Source organism: Boleophthalmus pectinirostris, unplaced genomic scaffold (genome assembly GCF_026225935.1).
Source record: "Boleophthalmus pectinirostris isolate CB_2022bp ecotype Guang Dong unplaced genomic scaffold, ASM2622593v1 HiC_scaffold_6, whole genome shotgun sequence".
NCBI lineage: Eukaryota > Metazoa > Chordata > Actinopteri > Gobiiformes > Gobiidae > Boleophthalmus > Boleophthalmus pectinirostris.
This window is the reverse complement of record NW_026571447.1, coordinates 31541334-31568406: the sequence shown is the minus strand read 5'-3', so window position 1 is coordinate 31568406 and position 27073 is coordinate 31541334. Positions and strand designations below refer to the sequence as shown.

At 38.5% G+C, this 27073-nt stretch overlaps 1 protein-coding gene across 2 annotated transcripts in view; it reads right to left on the bottom strand.

Moving 5' to 3' along the window:
* Positions 1–926: 926 nt before the first annotated feature.
* cops7a (COP9 constitutive photomorphogenic homolog subunit 7A) overlaps positions 927–27073 on the bottom strand; it is a 46203-nt gene continuing 20056 nt past the window's right edge. Inside the window, exons 3-8 of one of the 2 annotated variants that reach the window (XM_020927996.2) lie at positions 26597–26672; positions 21007–21095; positions 17490–17692; positions 15085–15190; positions 14777–14969; positions 927–1332 (exon numbers count right to left, since the gene is read on the bottom strand). In XM_020927996.2, coding sequence (XP_020783655.1) covers positions 14796–14969; positions 15085–15190; positions 17490–17692; positions 21007–21095; positions 26597–26672 — 648 coding nt within the window. In that variant the 3' untranslated portion in view covers positions 927–1332; positions 14777–14795. The remainder of the gene's footprint in view (positions 1333–14776; positions 14970–15084; positions 15191–17489; positions 17693–21006; positions 21096–26596; positions 26673–27073) is intronic. The other variant, XM_020927995.2, reaches the window with a different exon arrangement.

The window sequence follows — 27073 nt, the reverse complement described above, 5'->3', positions numbered from 1 at the left end:
GACAATAACAAAGAGCAGAAATGTCACACAGCGCTCCTTTAAACGAGTCCAAACTACACCAGTCTAAATATTTCAAGATGAATTTTCTGCTGTAGTTTGAAAAGTGAACAAATTGGACTATGTAATATCTGTAAAATCTTATAATTTAAAGATGCACACTCCCGAAATGTTCCACAATATGGCTTTAAACATATCTGTTGCCATGGAGACAATCAGGAGACACAACCAGGCCGTTAGAAGTCGCAAATCAGTAAGAATGCATGTTTTTCAAGGTGTTTTTGAGCAATGAAAATGGCTGTAATTGGAAAAAAAAAAGCAAGATATGCAAGTTAAAAGTTTAATGCCATACTGCGGAATATTCCAGGCAATAACAAAGTGCAGAAAGTCACACAGAGTTCCTTTAAACGAGTCCAAACTAGCCAAACTAAATATTTCAAGCTGAATTTTCTGCTGTAGTTTGAAAAGTGAACAAATTGGACTATGTCATATCTGTAAAATCTTATAATATAAAGATGCACACTCCCGAAATGTTCCACAGTATGACTTTAAACATGTCTGTTGCCATGGAGACAATCAGGAGACACAACCAGGCCAAGTTACAAGTCGCAAATCAGTAAGAGTGCAGGTTTTTCAAGGTGTTTTTGAGCAACGAAAACGGCTGTAAGTGAAAAAAAAAAAAGCAGGATATGCAAGATAGAAGTTTAATGCCATACTGCGGAACATTCCAGGCAATAACAAAGCGCAGAAAACGTACACAGCGCTCCTTTAAACGAGTCCAAACTACGCCAGACTAAATATTTCAAGCTGAATTTTCTGCTATAGCTTGAAAAGAAAAAATTACAAGTCGCAAATCAGTAAGAGTGCAGGTTTTTCAAGGTGTTTTTGAGCAATGAAAACGGCTGTAAGTGGAAAAAAAAAGCAGGATATGCAAGATAGAAGTTTAATGCCATACTGCGGAACATTCCAGGCCATATCAAAACGCAGAAATGTCACACAGAGCTCCTTTACACGAGTCCAAACTACACCAAACTAAATATTTGCGAAATCCAAGTTACTTAGACATAATTTCCTGCAGTGTACACACAATTTTCAGATAAAATAAGTTCACCATTGACGCCCAAACTCGAAGAAAAGCTTTGAATCACATTTTTAATCTAAACGATGTGACGTGAAAAGGAAAGTCCCAAGAGCGGCTTCAGGTTTGGAGCAGTGGCCTCTGGGTTGCCGTTTTGTTGTTGTTATAAGTCCAAGCATCAGTGTCCGTAAGAGCCACTGTCCTTCAGAGCCGAGCTTCAGTTTGATTTTGACCAGATTTTCCCGCTCCCTCGCAACCTGCAGGACGACAAATAAACACGTCAGAGTTAACATCCAGCACCGTCGGTAAATCATTTTAATTCAAGTTAGTACAAGTCAGTCAAAAAACATTCAGAGCAGACAGTTTTTGGTAAGTTCTCATCCTAAAAGAAAGCATTTTGACTTTTCATAACTCAGGTTTGGCGCAGCCTGCGGCCACTTTCTCCCACGACACGAGCGGAACATGAACTAAAATTAAAAGCTACAATATTATGCTAAATAATTCTCAGCTTGGGCATTTTTTTTCCTGATATAAATTAGAATAACACATCATCGTTTCAAAATACCTTACGTTGGTGCGAAGGCATTTTGGAGACGTACTGGATGGGTTTCCAAAATATCGGTATCGGTCCAGTATTGTTAATTTAGCACCAATTTTAATTTATTTGGCACCAATTTTTTTTTTTTCCTGTGCCCATATCTCATTCCCAGTTTGTTCTCAGTGTCAGATTTGTCTTTTTGAGCAGACTTATGGGTAAAAAGGGAAATAGAAGAGCAATTAGGCTAAAAATATGGCTGTCTGTTTACACAATCACGCAATAAATTATTTTATATTACAAATAAAAACATTTTATCAGACTCTAAAACTGAATCTGCTGGTTTATTGAAAAGTGCAATGGTTTGTAACGAGCTAAAATAAATGGTAAAAACTGATAAAGAATTGAAGGTACATCTAGTGTAACCTGTTATTTGAACTTTAAAGGTCAAATATTACGCAAAACTGACTCTTTTGAGCTTTAAGACGTGTTAAAATGCTGTTACCTCCTCAAAAAAACATACTTGGAGTTGTGTTTTGTTTCATTCACACATGTTTGAGTCGAGTAATCCTGGATTATCGATCAACCTGCCTCCCCAACTCCAGGTAAAACATGGAAACATTATGACATACACTACCGGTCAAAAGTTTTAGAACACCACACTTTTTCCAGTTTTTTACGGTTTACTGTCGACCAAACCGTATTCTAAACTTTTGATTCATGAAAGTGTCCACCTTTGGCTGATATAACAGCTGAACACACTCGTGGCTCGTTCTTTTTACAACAGAAATCAAATATTCTTCAGAAAATTCTTCCCAAGTCTGTTGCAGAAGTTCCCATAAATGTGTGACACTTGTAGGTTTCTTGGTTTTCACTCTTCTGTCCAGTTCATCCCAAACCAGCTCGATGGGGTTTAAATCTGGAGACTGTTCTGGACTCTCCATGTTTTCAAGGTTTACCATTTTTAATCTTTTTTTTATCCTCTGTCTGTTCAGTTTTTACCTTTGTACAATTTCAAGCTCTTCATTGGACTTGCACGACTTGAAATGCAAAAAAAACCCATATTTTTTGGACTATATGTTGTAATTTTTTTCATGGTTTGAGTGGCCCTGCAACTTATACTCCGGTGCGATTTATATATTAAAATGTTCAAATTGACAGCCGCGAGAGGGCGCTCTAGGTTTGTGTGTCAGTATCTGTTACTCCTGTCCCACTGTCACTTCACACTGTACTGCACATGCCTCCTGTTGAAAAAGCCGTTCTGCTGCAAATAGTGAAATATGCAAGTAATAAACGGTAATCGAGCAGCAGAAAGAAAGTTTGGAGTGAGCGAGAAACTTGTGAGGGACTGGAGGAAAGCGGGGATGGAGAACACAGCTTCACGGCAATCGGGAGGGTTAATCATGCGACTTTCCTGGAAGTCACTGGATGAATCGACAAAGCCTGAACTTCAATGACAATTGAAACCATCCTGTCGGGATTCAGAAAGGCTGGAATAATTCTAACTGGAACTGATGCTGAGTCTGACAACAGCTACACAGAAGAAGAAGCGGCGCTGTTTACCTCATGGATCTATGGTTTATCTCTGGAGGTCACGCAGAAGTGACACAGAGGATGAAGGATTCAATGGATCTACTGATTTGGAGTGAGATCCTGAGTTTGGTAAACTTATGCTGTTTTTGCTATAATTATCTGAATAACTGTTAATATGTTACATTAACATATTAACGCCTGTTCAGTCCGTTGTTCTTTATTCTGTTATTACTTTAATTTGCCTTTCACGATGAAATGTCGGTTCCTGGTCTCTGATTTTACAAAATACATTTCCCCAAAAAGTGTGACTTATGTGTGTTTTTCTTCTTCATTGCGCATTGTTTGGTTGGTGCGACTTATAGTCCAAAAAATATGGTACGACTGTGCTGGACTCTCCATGTTTTCAAGCTTTACCATCTTGTTCTTTTTTCCTGAGGTAGTTTTGGCAGAGCTTGGACTTGTGTTTTGTATCTTTTATCTTTTTTTTTTTAACCTCTGGCTGTTCAGTTCTTACCTTTTGTACCATTTCAAGCTCTTCCTTGGACTTGCACAACTGAATTTGCAATAAATAACTGGAAAAACTAGGGTGTTCTAAAACCTTTGACCGGTACTGTAAATCATAAAATAGAGTTATATCGGCTCTTTAAACTAATAAAATTACTCAAACTACACGATGAGTCAAAACAAAGCACATCTCCAGAGTGTTTTGATGAGGGAAATACAACGTAATAACATGTCTAAAAGTTCATAAGTCAATTTAGCGGAAGATCTAGTCCCTTTATTTCAAATCTTCTTTTGCACAGTTCCGGGCCCGATTTAACAAAAGCAAATTATGATGCAACACGGGTGAAAGTCTCGGTTTTAAATGTGTTCTATCAGCGCTTAGACGGCTCCCAGCGGTCCCTCTGCTAATTAAAACATGAAAGACAAACATGAAAGATTTGCGCTTAAAAATATTTAATGAATTACTACAGTGAAAGGAGCCCATTGTTGTTCCTTGTCCAAAAATGGTGGCCCAGATGGAAACAGAATCTTTTTATTTGTGGATTGAGGTTAAGCAATCATTAATTTGTGGGTAAAACATTTAAGTGGATCTGCGTTTGAACGGAGAGCGGCGCTGAGTGATGAAAATTATAGAGCGCCGCAGCTTCGCCCAAATAATCAGCGCTTTCTGTGAAGAAGCAACAACAACACACTGCCAAAGGAATATTAGAATGGGTAAAATGACTCAAACACACAACGTTGAATCAGATTTGGGTTGTTTCGAGTAGTTTAGATTTATTATTTACATGATTGGCCCAAATAATCAGACCTGCTTAAAGTCCAATATTACACAAAATGGATTCCTGCAAACTTTAAAACGTGTTATAATGTTGTTACGTCCTAAAAACGTACTTAGAGTTGTGTTTTGTTTCGTTCACACATGTTTGAGTAACACTTTATTATTAGTCCTGGGTTCCCACTCTTTTTCACTGACAAAATCCCAAAACTTTTCTATGACTTTTTCATGACCTAAAGTAAATTTTCCATGACTTTACAGCACCTACAAGTGTAGAATTGATCAGACTTTTAGGGCTAAATCTGAAATATTAACCCTTTTCATGCACCTTATCGTTTGGTATTACAGTTTTTGAACATTCAAAATACCGTCAGTGCATTTATTGTCGTCTCTCTTAAACAAAAGCCACCTACATTTGTTCAGAAATAATAATAATAGCCTGATGAAAATTTAACAGAACACTGTGGAAAGAGTCACTAAAATTCCATGACTTTTCCAGAGTTTCCATGACTGTGGCAACCCTGTTAGTCTGTCTACATCTACAAAGCTCAAAATGATCAGTTCCCCCTTGTGATGTCATGTAGTGGTAGTTTTCAATTGAACAGCTAGTTTTTATCTTTTGCTCAGTACAGATTGGCATGTTCAGGTCTGAAATCATCCAAAGCAGGGTTGGGAATGGACAGTACTTGGGCGGGAGACCACTGGGAATTCCAGGTGCCACAGGAGGGCGCCAGTTGCAAAAAACTGTCGTTGTGTCCTTGGGCAAGACACTTCACCTACATTGCCTAGTGTGAAAGTGGTGTGTGTGTGTGCGTGTGTGTGTTGGTGGTGGTCAAAGGGGCCGCAGCCTCGCTTCCGTCAGTCTGCCCCAGGACAGCTGTGGCTGCAGTAGTAGTTTACCACCACTGAGTGAATGAATAATGAACTGTAAAGTACTTTGGGTATTTTGAAATGTGATATATAAATGCAATGATTTATTAAAAATGATTCCAGTGAAGGTGTGTGGAGTTTAAAAACACAGTGGAGCACTTCCTGTATCACCACATGACATCACTAGGTGGAACAGATTTTCAGTTTGAGAGAACTCGCCTAAGTATGTAGGATTTGTGTGTTAAACATGTGTGAATGAAACAAAACACAACTCCAGGTTTGTTTGTGACAAGGAAACATTAAAACAGATCAGAAAACAGCGTGATGCAGGTTTATTAAAGTTTATAACTTTATATGCAAGATTTATCAAAAAGAAAGTGCACTACACAACTTTTTGGTGGACAGTCCACTACCTGCTTGTCTCCATAGTTATAGGTTATTGCTTTGCCTGGAATATCCCACAGTATGGCATTACACACACACATAGTATCTCCATGGTGACAGGCAAGTGCCCACAGCCCCAACTACAGTTTTGGTAAATTGTAAATATAAAATAAAATAAAAATGTAACACTTTATAATAACTACACCTTATTTAGCCTTAATAAAGCATGAACAAAGACTTAATTAATAATGAACAAAGACTTAACTAATAATGATTCACGCTTAGTAACTACTTAATTACTACCTTAATTAGCGCTTGCACTTAATATGCCTGTGCTGTAAATAGTTACTCATAATTATTTCATACTTAATTACTCATGGACTAACCATTTGATCATTTATTAATCATTAATAAGCTATGAGAGAATGATTTACTAATAATGCAATGTAATGATAATTCAGGCAGCTGTTAGTTAAGTCTTTTTGAGAGCTTTTCTAAAGTGAAGACAAATTATGCTTTATTAAGCATTTACTAAGCATGAATCATTATTAATTAAATCTTTGTTCATTATTAATTAAGTCTTTGTTCATGCTTTATTAAGGCTAAGTAAGGTGTAGTTATCATAAAGTGTTACCAAAAAAAACATCTGTAACTGAATAAATGCAAGATTGAATAGTATAATGCCATACTGTGGGACATTCCAGACTAATCTCCGTGGAAACAAGCGTCACCAGAAATGTTACACAGTGCACATTTAAACATATCTTTCATAACGTTTTAACGGTTCAAAGTGCATCTTCAGAAAATGCGGAGGCCTCAGCTCGTGTTGTGAAGCCTGAGATAAAACGGCAGCGCTGAAAACTCGTAATAATTGTGTTAACATTCCACGCGATGTAAAACAGTTTATTTTCACATTTTTGGGTTTTGATTTTCCCTTGCCAATTATCTCATCCGGAAGCAGAACGAGCGTCTCACCTTGGGTTGCCAGATCTTACGACTAAAACCAGTTTGCAGTAAACCTAAAATGTCTCTCCATGATACGATGTGCCCTCGGTATATTACGGCTAATGGGATCCCAGGTTCCGTGTGATTGTATTGCCATTATTAAACCAGTAGGAGCACATGTTACAGCTGTTACCCGGGAAAACTGCACCCACCCAGCTGTCTGAGATATTTTCTTGTTTCAAGCTTAATTATCTTGAAACCCGTCAGACATGTGACGCAGCCAGTTTAATCATCGAGGTCAGTGACTCCCACCTGTTTGTCTTGAGTGACACTGCTGTTTTAGTGACTATTTGGATAAGAAGTACGAGAAAAGGCCCTATATTACACAAAAACACACCGAGTTTTGTTTTGTTTCATTCACAAATGTTTGAGGAATCTGCCGTTATCAGTATGTCTACATCTTCAAAGCTCAAAATACTCTGATCCACCTTGTGATGTCATGAAGCAAGCAGTTTTCAGATACCGTTTATTAGTGTTATAATTAAGACCGCAATAATTGAGACCAAGACCTGTCCAAGGCTACAGGGCCCAGAGACTAGGACAAGGCCAAGACCTCTGAGGGTTGAGACCGAGACAAGGCCGAGACTTTTAAAGGCCAAGGTCTAGACCAAGGCCCGTCGAGACCAAATCAAGACCAGCTTTGTAATTTTTTTGTAAATTTCCAAGCGCTTTCAAGACCGAGACAAGACCGAGTCCAAGCGCCTTCAAGACCGAGACAAGACCGAGTCCAAGCACCTTCAAGACTGAGTCCAAGTGCCTTCAAGACCGAGACAAGACCAAGACAATTCCGAGTCCAAGCACCTTTAAGACCGAGACAAGATCGAGTCCAAGTGCCTTTAAGACCGAGATGAGACCAAGTCCAAGTGCCTTTAAGACCGAGTCCAAGTGCCTTCAAGACTGAGACGAGACCGAGTCCAAGTGCCTTCAAGACCGAGACGAGACCGAGTCCAAGCGCCTTCAAGACCAAGACAAGACCAAGACAAGACCAAGACAAGACCAAGACAAGACCAAGACAAGACCAAGACAAGACCAAGTCCAAGCGCCTTCAAGACCGAGACAAGACCGAGTCCAAGCGCCTTCAAGACCAAGACAAGACCAAGACAAGACCAAGACAAGACCAAGACAAGACCAAGACAAGACCGAGTCCAAGCGCCTTCAAGACCAAGTCCAAGTGCCTTCAAGACCGAGTCAAGACCGAGTCCAAGCGCCTTCAAGACCGAGTCAAGACCGAGTCCAAGCGCCGTCAAGACCGAGAAAAGACCATTTATCTTTAGCAGAAATTGGCAATTCTTGGGTGTTACAACCCAAAATAGATGAAAACATATTTAGGAAAGAACACGGAAAACAAAGTTAAGGATTAAATATATATATATTTTTTTTTTTATTTTGTATCTTTGAATGTGGAAACAAAAAACCCTTAAATCAAGCCCCAAAAAACAAAGTAACAGCGGAAAAGACCCCGGTAACGTAAAATAAGGCCTGTCCCCGCTGTCTCTACCCTAATGAAAACACAACCCAAAAACTATCCCTACATTAAATAATAAACGAAAACAGGACATCCGGACTCACCAAGGCAAACAAAAAATCAACGCTGGGCTAACAAAAAACACTAAAAACCCGGTATAGGAGCCAGCAAGGGGCAGCTCTGGGACCGGCGAGCCACGGCGAGGTAGAGAGAAACACGAGCACGCAGGACTCGCTCTATTTAAAGAAGCAAACACAAAAACAACTTGTAAACATTCAAACGTAGGAATAATTTGGAAAATCAAAACTGCGAAAAATGCCACAAAAAATAGACAATAAAAAAACACAGTGTCTAAAAAGTGCCCAAACGTAACACTGGACAATTCCTGAAATCATCCAAATGTTCCTAGTGAAGGTTTATGGAGGTTAAAAACAGTGAACTTCTTCTTGTATTACCACATGACATCACGAGGTGCAACAGTGCGTTTTCTGTTTTCAATCTAAATATGCAGGTTTTGTTTTGTGAGTTAAACGTGTGATTGAAACAAAACACAACTCCAGGTAAGTTTTTGATGAGAAAATAGATTAGAAAATAGCGTAATATGGGGCCTTTAACATTTAACATTTGCCAGTAGTAAGTCTTATATTTTCTTGTTTTAATAATGTTTATATCAAATTATACAGAACCATTATTCATTATTCAATTCCAGCATTCTTTTTCGGAAATTGTCCCCGTATCTTGATTGGGAAAACTGATCTATGTCAGCAATATTAAACCTGATTTATCATGTTACGCCACAGGAGTATTACTGTTGTCTTTTCATTTCACTGCGGGGGTCTCTCCGGTCTGTTTGTATTTTGGAGGTCTAAACTTTTAAAAGGAAACGCGTTATTTAGGTCACACACGCAACCGAATCTAACCGAGCCAAAGCTACTCGAAAATATCAGGATTTTAAGTCATTTCAACCCATTCTAGATATTATATTTTTCATTTTCAGAGCATGAAGATCCGTGCAGCCTCTCCTCCGATCACCGGAGGGGGAGCGGGTTCTTTTGGGGGGAGGGCATGCGGGCCTCTGTGAGTCCCAGTGACATTTTGCAGTGCGGGACAGATGTGAAATTAGCCCGTGGTAATTGTGTCGAATGGAGGAGAGGGGACTGGCTGATAGCAGGGTTAGCGTCTGATAATAGAGCCACGTCATGCAGATTCACACACACACAGAAACGCACACACACACAGAGAATCACAGGCCAACCACTTACACTGAGGCAGCTGGCTTTAGTGTTTACTGAAAGAGTGGAAATAAACTGTTCAATTGACTAAGCTGAGGGTAGCACTGCAGGATTAAGTGAAACTGAATCAAAATCGCAATCTGAATGGATGCAATTTGGCGATTAATCGGTCAATGGTGCCTTGTGTATAGTGGGAGTGTAAAAATAACCAAAATACCGTGATATCGTATCGTCAAAAGTCTCTCAGTAATATTTTTGGCCATCACGATATATCAAATCACAACTTTCTTTGCTTAAATTCATTGTTATGGTGCAGCAACACCTAAAAAAACAGATGGAACTACATTGACCATGATCCTTTGCTCTGTTTTGGTGCAAACTACATGAAGAAATAGCAGTTCTAAGCACTTCTTAGTCTAATCTTAGTTCTTTAAATGAAGTTTTGTCAAGGCATTTTAAGAGTAGCCTCCACAAAATATTGCAATAAATACTGTGCTGTGAGATGTGTATCGTGAAAATATCGTACCGTGAGATTTGGACATTGTTACATCCCTAGTGTATAGTTATATTTGTATAGTTGACTAATGAGTTTACTGACATTATTAGGATTTCTATGGGACAACAGCAGAAAGGAGAGGGTAGATTTAAGAGTGAATCCTCTATTTCAGAAAGGTCAAACTCAGGCCCGGGAGCCAAATTTGGCCCGCAATATAATTAAATTTGGCCCGCAAGATCATATCAAATATGTATTAGAGCTGCCATGCCCGCTACAGATAGACTATAGAGACATTATTTAATTAAAATTGTGTTATTATTTTATATTCTGCTTGTTCTGGGTTCAATGTTTAAGCAAAACTATTATTACATTTGTTTTAATAAGAAAAGGTTTAAAATGACATATCTCGAAAGAAGAGAAATCACGCAGATGCTGTTGAAAAGTTTCAATAAATATTTAGTTTGGCCCATGACTTAGTCCCAGTTCTTAATTTTGGCCTCTGTGAATTTGAGTTTGACATCTGTGCTCTATTTAATCTGCCTTTGTCAGATAACTGCGCTTTTTCATAATTATTGTATAAATTAAGTTGTTTTTGCATAAACTCGCATGAAGTTGTATTATTTATTTTGAGTGCAGTTACATGGTCCGATCATAGAGATAATAGGGATGGGACAAGATCTCGTGAGACAAAACTGCCACAAGATTGTGCACACATTAGATAAATTATTTCTGCATACAACTGTACAACAACTCACCTTTATGTAACAGATAATACTCCCTACAACTGTCAATTATCATATCATTGTTGCACTGTCTTCCTATGACCTCTTGTATAAAGCTGAGATTTAATATTTCATTATTTATTTTTCTATTTAATTTTGACTTGTACATTTACATTTATATAATTATGTTTTATTTAACACCTGATTTTTTGCTACTTATTTAGAATTTATTATTACCATTTATATTTTTTATGTAGTTTTTTTCTCTTTGTTATTATATTATATTGTGAGCTACTGTGTCAAAATAATTTCCCTTGTGGATCAATAAAGTTTGTCTAAGTCTAAAGTCTAAGTGAGATTTTTTCGCTCCTGAATTTACCTTTGGCTTGGACAAAAAAAAAAAAAAAAAAAAAAGTTAAGAGTTGGTGAGTTGTATAATTTGAGAAGCTGTGGTTCCAAAAAGCAGTACTATAATTATGACATCAAATTAATAAAAATAGTGAGGCCAAAATTGTGAAATGGACTGCACAAATTATCTAAAAATTTCATCTTTTCTTGTTCTCGTGGACCCAGTGTTGTGGCATGTCTCATCTCATCCCACCCCTAAGAGAATGAATAGTTTTGAGAGCTTTTGCCACGCTCCATTTTTAGTCTGCTAATTGATCGGGAGGACATGAGCATTTCTTTAATCGATGACAATGTTTTTTTTTTTATTAAAGTACTATTATTTCATCCACAAACCAGAAAATATTTAGTTAATCAAAGCACAAGAGAGATACTGTAATATACATGTGGCTCACTGGTGACTTGGTTTGGTTTTTGGGGTAGAGATTGATTATTAAAGAAAAGTTTAATTTAATTTAATTTATTTAGTTTTTTTATCTGTAAAAGGAGCAGGGTTTATAAGATTTATCTTCTTTTTGTTCCTTTTGTTCATGCAGCAAAGACAAGGCAAATAATGGTTGGAATATGCATTTATTGTTAATTATCAGACTTTTAGTTTTTATTGTTGTTCTCTTTAAATTGATGCAAAGAAAAATAATAGCATGAGCAATAAATAAATAAGTAAAACAATACCTTATTCTACATAAAAACTGCTAACCCTGTAGAGTAGATCTGTAAACATCTGCAGAAATGTGATTCTTGCATTAGTTTGTTGTTAATATTTCCATCTTTTTGTCAATTTTCCTGGACGTGTTCATAATGTGAATTTACCTCATCCTTTAAAACATAAATTGTAAATCTAAATAATCGCGATGCTTGTCAGAAATATCACAATTAGACATTTGTTTTCCCCAATCCTTCAGCCCGAACTTAAGAGTTGTCAAAATATCTTAATTACTTGGCGACAGACCACTGCAGGAGTGACGTGGTTTATTTGTTCCGCACATCCTGGTACCGTGATAACCGAGCCATCTCATTCATTTTAATGAGGCGACAGAAATATAAAACATGGATTTTGACGTTTGTAGAGGGCGCAGACAAATGGATGCTGTTTACATGTTCATGACATTTGCCAACGAGTCACACGAGCCAATATCTAACTTCAAGCTCCAGTTTCTAAATTCACTAATTAATGTTGGATTTGTGGCGCTTGAAAAAATAACATAAAATGCCATTGTCAGACTGTTGTGGCTCGATATATTTTCAGTGCGATTAGCCCAGTATAACCTTTAGGACGTGTTTATTATGTGGTCGTTAGCATTAATGCCAATTTTGGCGCTAATCGTCTATAAATTAAGATAAACTCTGCTACAGAGCTTCATCACTGCTGATTTATGGGACATTACCCGCCTTTAGAGGTGTTCTGTTTAAATACACTCAAAGCCCATTTAAATTAACTGATGTATTGATACTCTGCAGAGACAAAATGCTCAGGGGGAACTGTATGTATGTCTATGGAGGAATGTAAAGGAGTAACTTTTTAGATTGTTTGAAAACTCATATTGAAAACAAATATATAACTGATTAAACAAAACATCTTCAGGAGCCTCTCATCAATACAAAAAACTAGCCAGCTGGCTCATGAATGTAAATAAAGCACAGATGAAAGTCTAACTTTAAAATATTATAATGTGGTAAAATGGATTGAATCTTGTGATATTATCTGTACTGTCGGCCATGTCAGTGTCACATATTGTATTGAATCGTTAAGCCCAATTCATGGTCGTGCGTCAAATTGTTTCCACCGCGACACAGAGGTCCCATCCACACTAGTTTGTATTCGAGTCGTTTTTGTTGTAGATGTAGTGTTCGCCCACACTAAACTGATAGAAAACGGTTCCAGAGACGGAAGGATCTGGTGCCGCCAGCTCCCACGAATTCATCTGAGCACAGATCTGATTCGGCTGTTCACTGTGTGGACGCCTGAAAATGTTGATACACGTACGTAGGACGTAGACGCTCTAGTTGCGTCCTTATTGGACCACATCACTGTGACTCGGGCCTTCTTGATTCGCTGGGTTTGTGACATTGGTCATGTGATGCTATTGCGGAAACAGTTTAAACAAACCATAGACAAACGGGAAACTGTACCTAGAACTACTTGCTAGTAGAAAAGACTGTTTTCACGCCTGCCATCTTCCTCGGCTCGAAATCGTCTGCAGCAGCTTCAGACATGGTGCTCCACTTCCTTGTTTTTACCGCCCACATGAAGTTGTGACGACGTGACAGCAGCCTAGTCATGTGACTAGCGTTTCAGGCGGTTACGTGTTACTGTGTGCATCATGTCTGGACGCAAATTGTTTCCGATATGGTGATACGGTGATTCTTTTCAGTGTAAACATAAAAGAGAGAGTCTGCAGAACCTCCAAAATTTTGTAAGTAGGTGTCGAACGAACGCAGACAGCATGGGAAACACAGACGATAAGGGCTGTGATTGGTCCTCTCTACCACCGCTCTACATACATTTCCGTTACTCTGCTTTCCCGCTTCATTTTGTAAACACGAATGCCATTTTTAAATCCTAGCCTCCTAGTGCTGTGGCGGTGAATTACTTCATGGCGCAGAGAACTTGATGCAGATCTATAAATCAAAAACGACGGCGTCAAGGCGACAGCGGCAATGTGCATTCAGTCAACACAGAACTGTAATCCGGCCTTTAGGGACCCTGTGATTCCTCATTGTGAGCTCTCAGCAAAACATGGACTAATATCTTTAAAATTGAGTCTAGTCTGTACTTTTGAAATTATGGAACTCAAAAACAGTGTCACAAAGTGCTCCGCTAAAGAAAGGTTCAACGCTAAAAGAAAGTTAATAGTTTAAGTGTTCTGTATTCAGCCTCTTCCGTCGCTTGTGTGTGACTTGAAGAAATAAACAGCCTTTCAGAAAAAAAAACAATGTGGTTTAAGTGCACATTGACAATTTGGAATAAAGGACAAAATTATTCTACATGGCCAAACGTATTTGGTGTGTCGTGGTGTGCAGTCCTCGAGAAAAGTGGAAAGTAATTTCTATGCAAAGTCAGAGTGTTTCAAAGTGTTTCAAAGTGTACACTGCAGACAATGAATATCTCCATGAGTTTAAACAATGTGAGTCCAGAATGTGTTTCTTTGATTTGAGGATGTTTGACTAGTTCATATGAAACTGTTTCAATATATTGCTTTTTTCAGCCCAAATAATCGGCCAATGGAGTTAGAGATTAAAGCAACTGTATGAAAGATTTTTATTTTAAATGTATCTAATAAGTCTAATGTTCTTTTATTACTAATTGCATTAAATGTCCCGTTTATTTATGTTATTTATAATTTGGCTGTTTGTTTGGCAAGACAATTATCCAATCAGAAAGCAGAATGAGGCTCACATGAGTCTCTCATTTGGGTTGCCAGTTCTCATGCTGAAATCCAGTTGGTTTAAACCTAAAAGGACTGTCTCTGATCTGAATCCTCACTACCTAAAGCCCAGCACTTACAGCCAATCATTACTCAGTCCTGAGAGAAAAACTTGTTTGTTTACTCCATCTGCAGCTTTAGGCAATGGCAACGGTTTTAAACTATAAGAACGCAGGCTGCATACAGTTTCTTTAATAAGATCAAATTTCTTTACCAAATTATACAGTGTTCTTCATTTACATTACTTCCCTTTCAATGAACACTATTTGTAAAACTTCAAGAGAGTTTTTTTGTTTTATGCCCACAGATACATATTGATTTTTGCAGTGTAAATATGAAGTTTAACCCACTTGTATTCAGAGAGCATCCTCACCCTTTCACTTTGGAGCTCTTTTTGCCTGGCTGCCGTGGCTCCTGGGAGGAGGCGGGGTCTCGGGGTTCGGCGGGCTGGTCTGCGTCCTGATTGGACGCTGCTCCGGCGGGGGCGGGGCCTGACGAGGGGGAGGCGGCGCTGGCCTTTAGCGTCTTCTGTAAGTTTGAGACCTGAGGGAGATGGACAAAAGGAGAAATGTGGCCGCGTCCAAATACCACGAGTCGCTCAGAGTCTGAACGAGTCACATTTACACCACTGACTGCAGGGGGCGCAATGAGCACTGACCTCAGTTTCCACTTGAACTTTGACCTTGAGCTGGCTCTCTCTGTACTGGTTCGCCCGTGAGACCTGCTCCTCGATGCCACACAGCACGGCCTCGCACCCCGTACACCTGCAGCACACAGAGGAACAACTTTCAACAGTGATCCAGATTAATTAAAGATTCTACATTACACAAAACTGACTCTTGTGAGCTTTAAACCATTTTATTATGTCGTTACCTCATCAAAAACAGACTTGGAATTGTTTTTGGTTTCATTCACACATGTCTGAATAACTCTATTCGTCTGTCTACATCCCCAAAGCTCAAAATGCTCTGTTCCTCCTTGTGATGTCATGAAGTTTTCAAGTTAACAGCTACTTTTTACTTAGTACTACCACTTACTACTTAGTTCAGCTGAAATTGGCAATTCCAAGGCTGAAATCATCCAGATTCTCCTAGTGAAGGTGTATGGAGTCTAAAAACACGGTGGAGCACTTCCTGTATTACCACATGACATCACAAGAGTTTGAGATTTTCATGTTTGATTGAAACAAATCAAAACTTCAGGTAGGTTTTGATGGGTAAACAACTTTATAACTAGGGATGGGCATGATTAGTCGAAGAATCGATAATTGATCATTAAGAATTTCCTTGATAACGTTAATTTCTAATCGACAAACTGAATGCAGGTTTCTGTGCGTAGATATGAAGCTGCGTCTGACACAAACACTGGAGTTTCAGCCTCACGTCCCACGTTTGGGCTCTGGCACCTCCTTGGAGATCACTGTATCTCTCAGTGAGTGCGTTTACATGCACATCAGAGTCTTGGTTTCGTCGTGGTGCATGTTTACGCAGTATCCCGGTTACTGCAACATAAAGAGCTGCGCTAAACCTGCACATGTATGATCTTTGAAAACATCGAGAACAGACTCACCTTCAGCATCAACATCCCTCTGTCACAGAAAAAACACTCATATTCCACTGAGTCCAGGGCATCCCCGGGTTTGACTACCCCCAAATTTAAGACCTTTTTAAGACCTTTTTAAGACAACTTCAATGAAAATTAAGACCAACATCGCAACCATTACGCGGGCGAAAAACACCAGATCTAATTCTAATAAAGACCAACCAACTACAGTACTGTATCTAGAATCTAAGGCTACGTTTATATGATGATGGTCCTAACAGAAGACACAAAAGTGGCGTAGTGTCTTCACTTTTAATTCCGCATTTAGATGAATGTTTCGGGAGGAAATCTGTGTGCATACAGTGATGTAAAAGTGTGTGGAATTCGATTGGGTTTGCATGCCAGGCGGCTCGGTGGTGATGTATATGACGTAAACACATACGCAACGTGAGCAGATCTGACCAGAGTTTTGCGTCTTGGGCAGTGTAGACAAAACTGATTGTTTACTCCTTGCCGCCGGCTCAAAAACTAAAGTATTACTCCAAATTAGATAATCATTCATGTAACGTTATTTCACGTTGTTTTTTTTTTTTTTTTAACCCTCCCTCCATTTAGTACGTAAACCAAAAAATAGGCTAAAGAAATTTAAGACCTTTGTGAAAAAAATAAGACTTGGACAACATAATTTAAGACTTTTTAAGGCCTTAATTTAGGTACATGAAATTTAAGACCTTTTTAAGACTTTTATGACCTCGCAGCTACCCTGGAGTCATGTCCTTTAGTCCGACAGAATCTAACCGCATCAGCGCACAAGAGCGTTTTTTTATTTTATTTTACAAAAAAATTAGTTTATGCAAATTAGCCATGCGGTTTTAAGTTTCGTTTCTTCCGCAAAGCTGCATTAAACACATTATAATCTCAAACGTGTGGTGATGGTTTATATGTTGTAAAGTTGAGTTTATTTATGCAGATTACTACTAATAATAATGACGATACTCGATCGTTAATTCTCTCGACGATCGATTAATAAACTTTCATCGAACGCCCATCCCTAATTATAGCATTAACATAGATTAGAAAATAGTGCAATATGGGCCCTTTAATTCCTCGCTTGTGTTTATTTGCATTTGTTTTAGGGTCCTGTTTGTCATTAATTAATCATTTTTGCACGTATATTAAGTGTAACGATTACTTTTGTCCCCGGTGATGAAAAATGAGCACTGTTGCCATAGCAATTAATTCTGAATGGTCAAAAGTCCTCCTTCAGCACAACGCGCAAACTGAGCATTACTAGTGCTAGAAAATGGAGAAGGAAGCAGTTTGGAAAAGGGCCTTTCATTTTCCTTTTTATAGCTCCATTTTGAGGTACTTTTAGCCATTCAAACTCAATCAATCAATCTATAGAACTTTTTATTTATCCCCGAGGGCAATCTAAGCACACTGAGCGGCTGTAAAAAGACGGAGAAACTCGCGAAGAGCAGGAAAATCAAGTGAACAGATGGATAATGATTGACGACTGACCACTCCTGCAGTGTGCTGATGATGTTGGGCAGCTCGTTGGGCCCCAGGTCTCGGCCCACGCTACAGTCCACCTCCACCTGCTGGTTCCTCTGGTCCAGTTTGCCCTGGATGATGTCACAGTACACGGCCTCGATCAGGAGGTCCTCCAGCTCGCGCACGTTCTTCAACTCCAGCTGCTGCAGGAGGAGGGAGTAGGGAAGGCACTGAGGAGAGAAAGACAGAGAGGGGCAGGGGTTATTTTGGGGTCACACAGTTATAGTCACTGATTTGATGTAGCTTTTCTGGAGGAGGATATGGTAATGGCGGTGCAATTTTAGAACGAAATCTCATTTTCTGACAAGTATTGTGATTAGATTTGGGACATAGGCTTGAAAAGTCTGTTCAGAGCGCACACTGTAAGCCACTGAAGGAGCGTTAACATTTGAGAGAAGACTGTAATATGAACTGATAAACAAGAATTTCATTTCAGAACTTTTCGCAGAAGCGTAAAACATAAAACAGGATATTTTGTTCTTTGCAGAGGACATTACACTAAATAACGATAGCCTTTGCAAAGTCACATGACACACTACCTGCTCGTCTCCACGGCTACGAGCTTATAGTTTTGCAGTAAGACGCACTTTTGAGATGTTTTTGGCTCAAAAGTGGGATCACTGCTCCATAGATCTGACCTGTAACTTGGGCTTGTCATCCTATCTGCCACCCTCAATGGAGTTAGAATTTTTAATTTTAATTTTTTTTATTAATATAAAAGAAAATAGAATATAACATTTAACAAAATACAATAATAAACACAGAAACAAGACACAAAAAGATAAAACAACAAAACTCCCCACCCGTAACGACCCTTTTCCCTCCAACACACACACAAATTTAATTAAATAAAACAAAAGTAATGTGGTAGTGCAGCATATTTATATTTTGGCCAATTTATAATTTAATCCCCCCCATTTTTTTATAAACACTTTTAGTCACTATACTTAAATAAATAAATAAAATGTATAAAATAATAAAATAATTAAAAATAAAATAATAAATCAATAAAATAATATATAATAAATAAATAAAATAAAAAATAATATGTATTTATTTATTATATATATTATTCTTATTTATTTATTTTTTATGATTTTTTTTTTTTTTTTTAACGCCATACTGTGAAACATTCTAGCAATACCATCTCCATGGAGACAAGCAGGTGGCACATTTTACAGAAAACTTAAGCAGTGCCGCTTTACGCCCTTTCGTGTGCCGCTTCAGTCTATGGAGCTCGGCATAACAATCCCATTTCATACTGACCTTAACTAAACAGACAGACGATTTGATTACACGTTGACGGTTCAATGGAAAAGCATAAAAAACGTCACTTTGGCCAAATGTCACCGGGGGAGAGGACATAACTGGCCCATTCTGGACAGGATCATTAGGGCCCGGTCTCACACGAGCAGGTGGGGCCGTATCAGAGACGAAGGAGGGAGCGCGGGGGACTAATGGTGGCCGAAAGTCAGATTAATGTTTAAAAAAACTCAGACAGAGCAGCGGAGAATAATGAATCAATTATTTATCTGGAACAGGGAGCGAAAAGGGCACCGGGAGAGGAGCGACGCAGACCAAGTGTAAATGAGAGAGAGGAGATTTTAAAAAGAACTGAAAACTTTATGATTAAGAGGCCAGAGGAAGCAGCAAACACCTCCACAGCTACTGATACTAATATTTAAGCACAAAATCTGACATTTTCTAGTATATGGGTTTTGGAAGGTGTATTGTGTAACGCTGCTGGTGGGGGGTCTGCTGCTATCTTGTCTCCATGGAGAGTATAGCACTTTGCCTAGATACGTTTAATACCATATTGTGGACCTTATTTATCTTGTACTTAATAATAGCAGGCATTTGGTTGGTTAAAAATACCCCGAAAGACAAGCATTTGTTTGGGCGGCTTTGTAATCAGGGCATCCCCTCGTTTGACTACCCCAAATTTAAGACTTTTTAAAGACCTTTTTAAGACCATTTAAAATGAAAATTAAGACCAACATCGCACCCATTATGCGGGCGAAAAACACCAGGTCTAATTCTAATAATGACCTACCAACTACCGGTACTTTATCTAGAATCTAAGGCTACGTTTATATGACGACGGTCTGAACAGAAGACACAAAAGTGGCGTCGCGTCTTCACTTTTTATTCCCCGTTTAGACGAAATCTGCATGCATACAGTTATGCAAAAATGTGTGGAATTGGATTGGGTTTGCATGCCAGGTGGCTCGGTGGTGATGCATGTGACATAAACACGTACGTGGCGTAAGCAGATCTGACCAGAGTTTTGCGTCTTGGGCAAAACTCGGAAATTGTTTACTCATTGCCGCCGGCACCAAAAACCAAGTATTGTTTGCGCATACTCCAAATTAGACGCTCATTCATGTTTTTTTTTCCCCTCCCTCCATTTAAAGGTTGTATAGAGGATTTTTTAAGGGAAGAGAAATACAGCAACAGTCCTTTTTCAAATGTTACACATGCGACACCACCTCCCTCCTCCACAGCCTCAGTAGAAACATCTCCTCCCGCCTCCTTACTTTAGAAATCACGCTTGTTTACAGCCAGCATGTGTTCAGAATTACTGTTCAAGTGACCTGTCTTGAAATAATTTAGCGACCGACGTGTCAGTTTTTAGACCCTTTGTCTGCTTCATTCGCGCAATCACTGGAAGGAATCTCCAAGAATCACCTTAATTTGGCTTTGCTCCTTTTCCCTTTCTCTTTTTCTTTCAGTGACCTCAAAAACGGACTTTCTTTTGCGGCGAACTGGTCGTGGATTCTCGCCCACCATCGCAACAAACTGTGCGAACTGCGAGGAAGCTACAGTTTAAAAAAGCCTCTAAGAACCGCTGCATAAACCACGTAATCCAACCTAACAACCAATAGAAAATGAGGTAGCCTTGTTTTCTATTGGCTGATGTTTATCCGGTCTCACTACATCCACAGTTGATGGATTTTCATTCTTTTTTTCTTTTGGGTCATCATAATTTCAAGGCTGCTGCATCTCTGTAATGGTATTTTAAACTTTCATTGACAATTTGAAACAAACAAAAAAAAAAATCCTCCATACAACCTTTAACACTGCACTGTAGCCCGGTTGAGTAAACAAACAAAAAAATAGGTTAATGAAATTTAAGACCTTTGTGGAAAAAAAATAAGACTTTGACAACATAATTTAGGACTTTTTAAGGCCTTAATTTAGGAACATGAAATTTAAGACCTTTTTAAGACTTTTAAGACCTTGCGGCTACTCTTGTAATCCCATTTTACTCCACAAAAACATTTTTTACTCAGCACTAGCCAACAGTAAAAGCGTAAGGATCAAGAAATACAAGCTGGTTATTCTGGTTCTTTAAAACAAAGGCTGAAATGATCCTTGCTGCCCAGTTTCGTGGCTACAGGTGCGACGTCAGGAAATAGAGACAGGAGCAGAGACAGGGTCAGAGACAGGAGCAGAGACGGGAGCAGAGACGGGAGCAGCGCACCTTGAGGTTGGAGGCCAGGCTGATGATGGACAGGTGCCTCAATTTGTTCCTCTGCGCTGGGGTCAGCTCCGGAAGTGAGGCCGCTCTCTCTACAGAGAAACAGAAAGGACAAAAAGGCACATCAGGAAGTGCAAATATAGCTTCATATCCGAGAGACAGACCGGTTTAACAAAGTCCTTACTCTTGAAGTTTTGTGCCACTGCTTAAAATTGAAATGCAGTTAGATAAATAAATAGTTATTCTCATTCAAAAATGATTAAGAACATGAACTTTAACTAGTTAATTGAAGGATAAGCTATAGTGAAACATCAATATATGTTTTTTAGATCAGTGTTTCCCAAATTTTTATTTTTATTTTTTTTGTGGACCCATATTTTAAAAGTCACAAATCTTAGCAGCATTAATAGAGATTATTCGTAAATAAGAAAATAAAGGTGGATTGACCATTATTGAACTTTAATGAGGATATTTTATATTTTCATCAATTCGTATTACTCAAATTTTACACAATGAAAAACAGAAATTGAACCAATAAAAGGATCCATATGTCATCTATTTAGACATGCATGTAGCCCATTTCTTTTTCTTTTGATTTGATTCAATTGAACCAGCAATACTGGAACAAAATAGTCGGTAGAACTGTATATAGCAGATCTACATGCAGATCGTGACAAAGCGACCCCAAAAAAATCTCTTGAGACCCAGTCTTTGGGAAACAATGTTTTAGATTATACTGGAGATACCGGATGAAGGTTAGTCTAACAAAACATATGCAATCATTCAAAAAGAGTGAGAGACAGGGTGCAGGAGTAAGTACGTTCTGTTTTCTTATGCACCTGTTGCCTTCTTAGGTTCAGTCCTTCCTGTAATTAAGATTATGTTGAAGTGCAATGTCCTGAAATGTGTGTATTTGTTTAGTATAAATGTTGCTAAAAGAGAGATTCTATTTTCATGAGGTGTGTACGACAGACTATTCTATTCATATTTCAATTTACAAGAACCTAGTAACGTGAAAACCGAGCGATGCTTTCTAAAACTCATGTAGACGTGTTGTTTTCACACTGTGTAGAGTCATTTCTATTCACATACTGGTCACTCCCTCAGACCCAGATCTGGTGGTACTGATAAATCTGAATATTGTTTTCGCTTCGACGTGGTTGTAAAAATGAAAAACCGCGGCTTTAGACGGTACATCGGCCACCTCTGTCTCTTCCTTGAGGTCACAGACGCAGAGCCGAGTTCCACTTCGCACCTTTAGATGTATCGTTACAGAGCGGAGCAGAGGTGCGCGTGTAAATGTTTAAGCAGACACTTTACAAAGACGAGGCTGCGTTTCCGTGGTGACAGCGCTCTGACAGCCCCTCGATGGGCTGTGAAAGTGAAATAATGTTCCCTGGTGGCTCGGCTCAGAAAGAGAAGGGAGGAAAAATAAAGTAGGCTATGCTATTTTTCCAGGCTATTGTGGCGGATATTTGGCATAAAATTAGACTTGAGTTAAATTAGCATTCCACTTCTGGTGAGAAAACCCAAAGACGTGTGCCAATTCAGACGAACAGTGCTGCGTGATACTGGCAGCAATTAATATTTCGCTGTTTTGGAGGGGATCCACTCTACTGTAATCAGATGTGAAAGGAGTCGGTGTAAACTCCAGCAAAGTTAAATATAGTGCTTTTCAGAGGCAAGATTAGAGATCCTTTATTTGTCCCACAATGGGGAAATTCCACAGTCCAACAACAGCAAGAGGATAGAAACAGGCACTCAAATATTAAAGCGACAGTTCAGAATTTAGGCCTCATTTCCTAGTGAGCCAGAGTGTTGGAGACGTGTGGAGATGATAAGTCCATGTAGTATTAATCGCAACATTTATCGCTTCAAAACTGAACTTGTAGTGAATTGTGTATTCTATAATTCAATCAATTTCTCATGTCGTGCTGCCCGAATAACTTACTGCACAGTACTTACATTTGTTTATACTTGTACAGTGTTAAATGTAAGTATATTATCTACTGTTTAATTATCGTGAAGGGACAGTCTGGAATTTTGGACATAGGACCTCATTTCCTAGTGAGCCAGAGTGCTGTAGATGTGTGGAGACACTTTTTAAAATATTCCATCCAGTCCTTGTATTTGCAGAGGTCACTGGTGCTAGGCTAGTGCATGTCAATGGCCATAGTTATCCTGCCACTAAAAACAGTTTTACCCACTCCACAAAACACAAGAAGCAAAACAATTATTATGTCAAACTGTTGATGTAAATGTCTCTGTCGATAGAATAATTTCAGAAGTAAAACCAACCTTGCATTTGAAGGATTTATGTCTGAGCAGCAGTGGTGAGTTGTACTTTCTGATAGAAAGCTTGGCAGCGGCGGACTGATATATGAGAAAATAGTCCCTCAACATGCGACAATTCATGCGATGCAAGGTTAGTTTTATTTCAAACATTATTTTATCGACACAGACATTTACATTGACAGTCTGGTGTAATAATAGCTTTGCTTCAGGTGTTTTGTGGAGTGGGTAAAACTGTTTTTAGTGGCAGGATAACTATGGCCATTGACATGCACTAGCCTAGCACCAGCGACCTTTACAAATACAAGAACTGGATGGAATATTTAAAAAAGTATCTCCACACGTCTCCAACGCTCTGGCTCACTAGGAAATGAGGCCCTACGTCCAAAAATCCGAACTGACCCTTAATTAATTATTAAACATTCGATAATATACTTACATTTATCAGTGTGCAAGTAAAATCAAATGTACGAACTGTGCAGTAAGTATTTCGGGCAGCACGATATGAGAAATAGATTTTTTTTTTACTATGATGATATTATTGTGATAAATTAATAAACTAAAGTATACACAATTCACTGTAAGTTCAGTTTTGCGGCGATAAATGTCACGATTAATACTACATGGACTTATCGTTCAATAAAGCTGGAACAATAAAATATTTTGAGGCTCAGTGTTTATTGTGTATTGAATTGTCTTTGCAGTAGTGGGGAGAGTTTTGCCATTTTTATGTAATGACGTAAGATTTGAGCTGTAGAGGGTAGAATAATTAACTTCTACTGCTAATTATAGTTTCATTCTGCTATTTATTTGTTGCAGCTCAGCCCATTTAATGACACTGCCTATTTAAAATCTCTGTGTGAGTGTATATATATGGTGCTATATATGGAGTTTCAAGATGCGTTATCGTGACAGGCCTCCTTGTAGCATCATTTTTATAGTTGTGATGTGTTTAGAAGTGTACTGTTAAGTAGCTGCTTTGTCCCTGTGAATCAAAGGGCATCTATATGGGAGGAAGCGGCCCTCTTTGTGCTGTTAGTAAATGGCAAATAGTCCAATAAATGTCATGCAGCCTACCCAAGTTTTTAAAACAGCGTGCATTAGGTGAAGTTTAATGTATTGTGCTGACATTTACAGCATAAGCAGAGGAACACTTCCACTTGACCCACACTGTACTTGTCTTTTAGCTGTCCACCCCCCTGAATTCATAAGAAACAAGTCGACCTGGTACCGTCCTACAGACTGAAAACCAGTGCTATTGGCGATATATCACACACCGCTTTGTTTTACTAATTTTCCAAGCTAATAGAGCTCCTGCAGTCGTCGTCAGGCAAGTTAAAGCAAAATCTACGCAATATAAACTCCAATATATACTCCAATATATACTCCAATATATATACTCCAATATATACTCCAATATAAACTCCAATATAAACTCCAATATATACTCCAATATATACTCCAATAAACTCCAATATAAACTCCAATATATACTCCAATATATACTCCAATATATACTCCAATATATACTCCAATATATACTCCAATACTGCAATACATACTCCAATACATACTCCAATACATACTCCAATACATACTCCAATACATACTCCAATACATACTCCAGTATATACCAATACATACTCCAGTATATACTCCAATATATATACTCCAATATATACTCCAATATATACTCCAATACTGCAATACATACTCCAATACATACTCCAATACATACTCCAGTATATACCAATACATACTCCAGTATATACCAATACATACTCCGGTATATACTCCAATACATACTTCACTACATACTCCAATTTGTACTCCAATTTGTACTCCAATTTGTTCTAAAGTACATACTCCAGTACATACTTTACTCCATACTCCACTACATACTCCAATTTATACTCCAATTTATACTCCAATTTATACTCCAATTTGTACTCCAGTACATACTCCAGTACATACTCCACTACATACTCCACTACATACTCCACTACATACTCCACTACATACTCCACTACATACTCCACTACATACTCCACTACATACTCCACTACATACTCCACTACATACTCCACTACATACTCCACTACATACTACATACTCCACTACATACTCCACTACATACTCCACTACATACTCCAGTACATACTCCAGTACATACTCCAGTACATACTCCAGTACATACTCCAGTACATACTCCACTACATACTCCACTACATACTCCACTACATACTCCACTACATACTCCACTACATACTCCACTACATACATACTCCACTACATACTCCACTACATACTCCACTACATACTCCACTACATACTCCACTACATACTCCACTACATACTCCACTACATACTCCACTACATACTCCAATTTGTACTCCAGTACATACTCCAGTACATACTTCACTACATACTTCAATTTATACTTCAATTTATACTTCAATTTATACTTCAATTTATACTTCAATTTATACTCCTATACATACTCCAGGATATACTCCAATACTGCAATACATAGTCCAGGATATACTCCAATACTGCAATACATACTCCAGGATATACTCCACTATATACTCCACTACATACTCCAATTTATACTCTAATTTATACTCCAGTACATACTCCAGTATATACTTCACTACATACTCCAATAGTCCAATATATACTTCAATACATACTCCACTACACACTCCAGTATATTCTCCCAATATATACTCCAGTATATACTCCAATACCCTAATACATACTCCAATATATACTAAAATATATACTCCAGTATATACTCCAATACATACCCCCAATAGATACTGCAATACATACTCTTAGGGTCACTAAAGTTTAATTTAATTAGTTTAGATAAATCATTGTCTACAGTTTCATTTAATGACTCCAAAAAACCTCCAAAACCAGACTTGGTGCCATTCATTACCGCTAATTTACCACTGCCAACATGGCGTCCCTGTCAGATTTAGTCACGTGGGTGCATTAAATTACACTCAATTAGCTTTCCATTTCTGTGCGGAGTCTCTGGCGACATGTTGCCCAGGCAAAGTTCAGTCGCAGCACAAGTGAAGTGTCTGCTCCTCTTTGCGTTGCCGTCTCTTTCTCCATACAAGCGTCTAATGAACTGCTTCTGTGTGCTTGTAGCTGAATGTGAGCCTCGAGAGCGCCTGAGCCTCGCCGAGGTGAAGGAGGAAAAAAAAAAAAACTGTTCATAAGAAAAGGTTGGGAGCGCTGCCCTATTACTTATTTACAGAGCGCGGTGGGGCAGTGAAGTGCAGTCTACCTTTATAGTCGCAGTAGGTTCCATAGGCAAAGAGGTGCAGCAGCTGGTACACCGGAGCGTGAGGGCCGTTCTCCAACTGCACACACAGAGAGAGAGAAAAGGCCAAAGGATTAAACAAACATAAGGTCAGAGAGATTAGACTACCTGTCTATAGAAGGGGTGTGAACAGTATTTGGTTAATTAATGATAGCGAGTATTCAGGAACAGTAAGACCTCACATAGTGTTTGTTTACATTATGAGCATTTGCACTTTATAAAATGCACTAATACCTTTGTTTAATGCTATGTAATTTCTAGAGATGGACTGATACAGATTTATTTGAGCCGATACGATGCCCAGTATTTGTTTTGTTTTTTGTGTAACATACGGATATATAACACTTTTCTATTTCAACAGTATTTAGTTAATTAATGATCGAGATTATTCAGGAACACTAAGACTCCACAGTGTTTGTTTACATTATGAGCATTTGCACT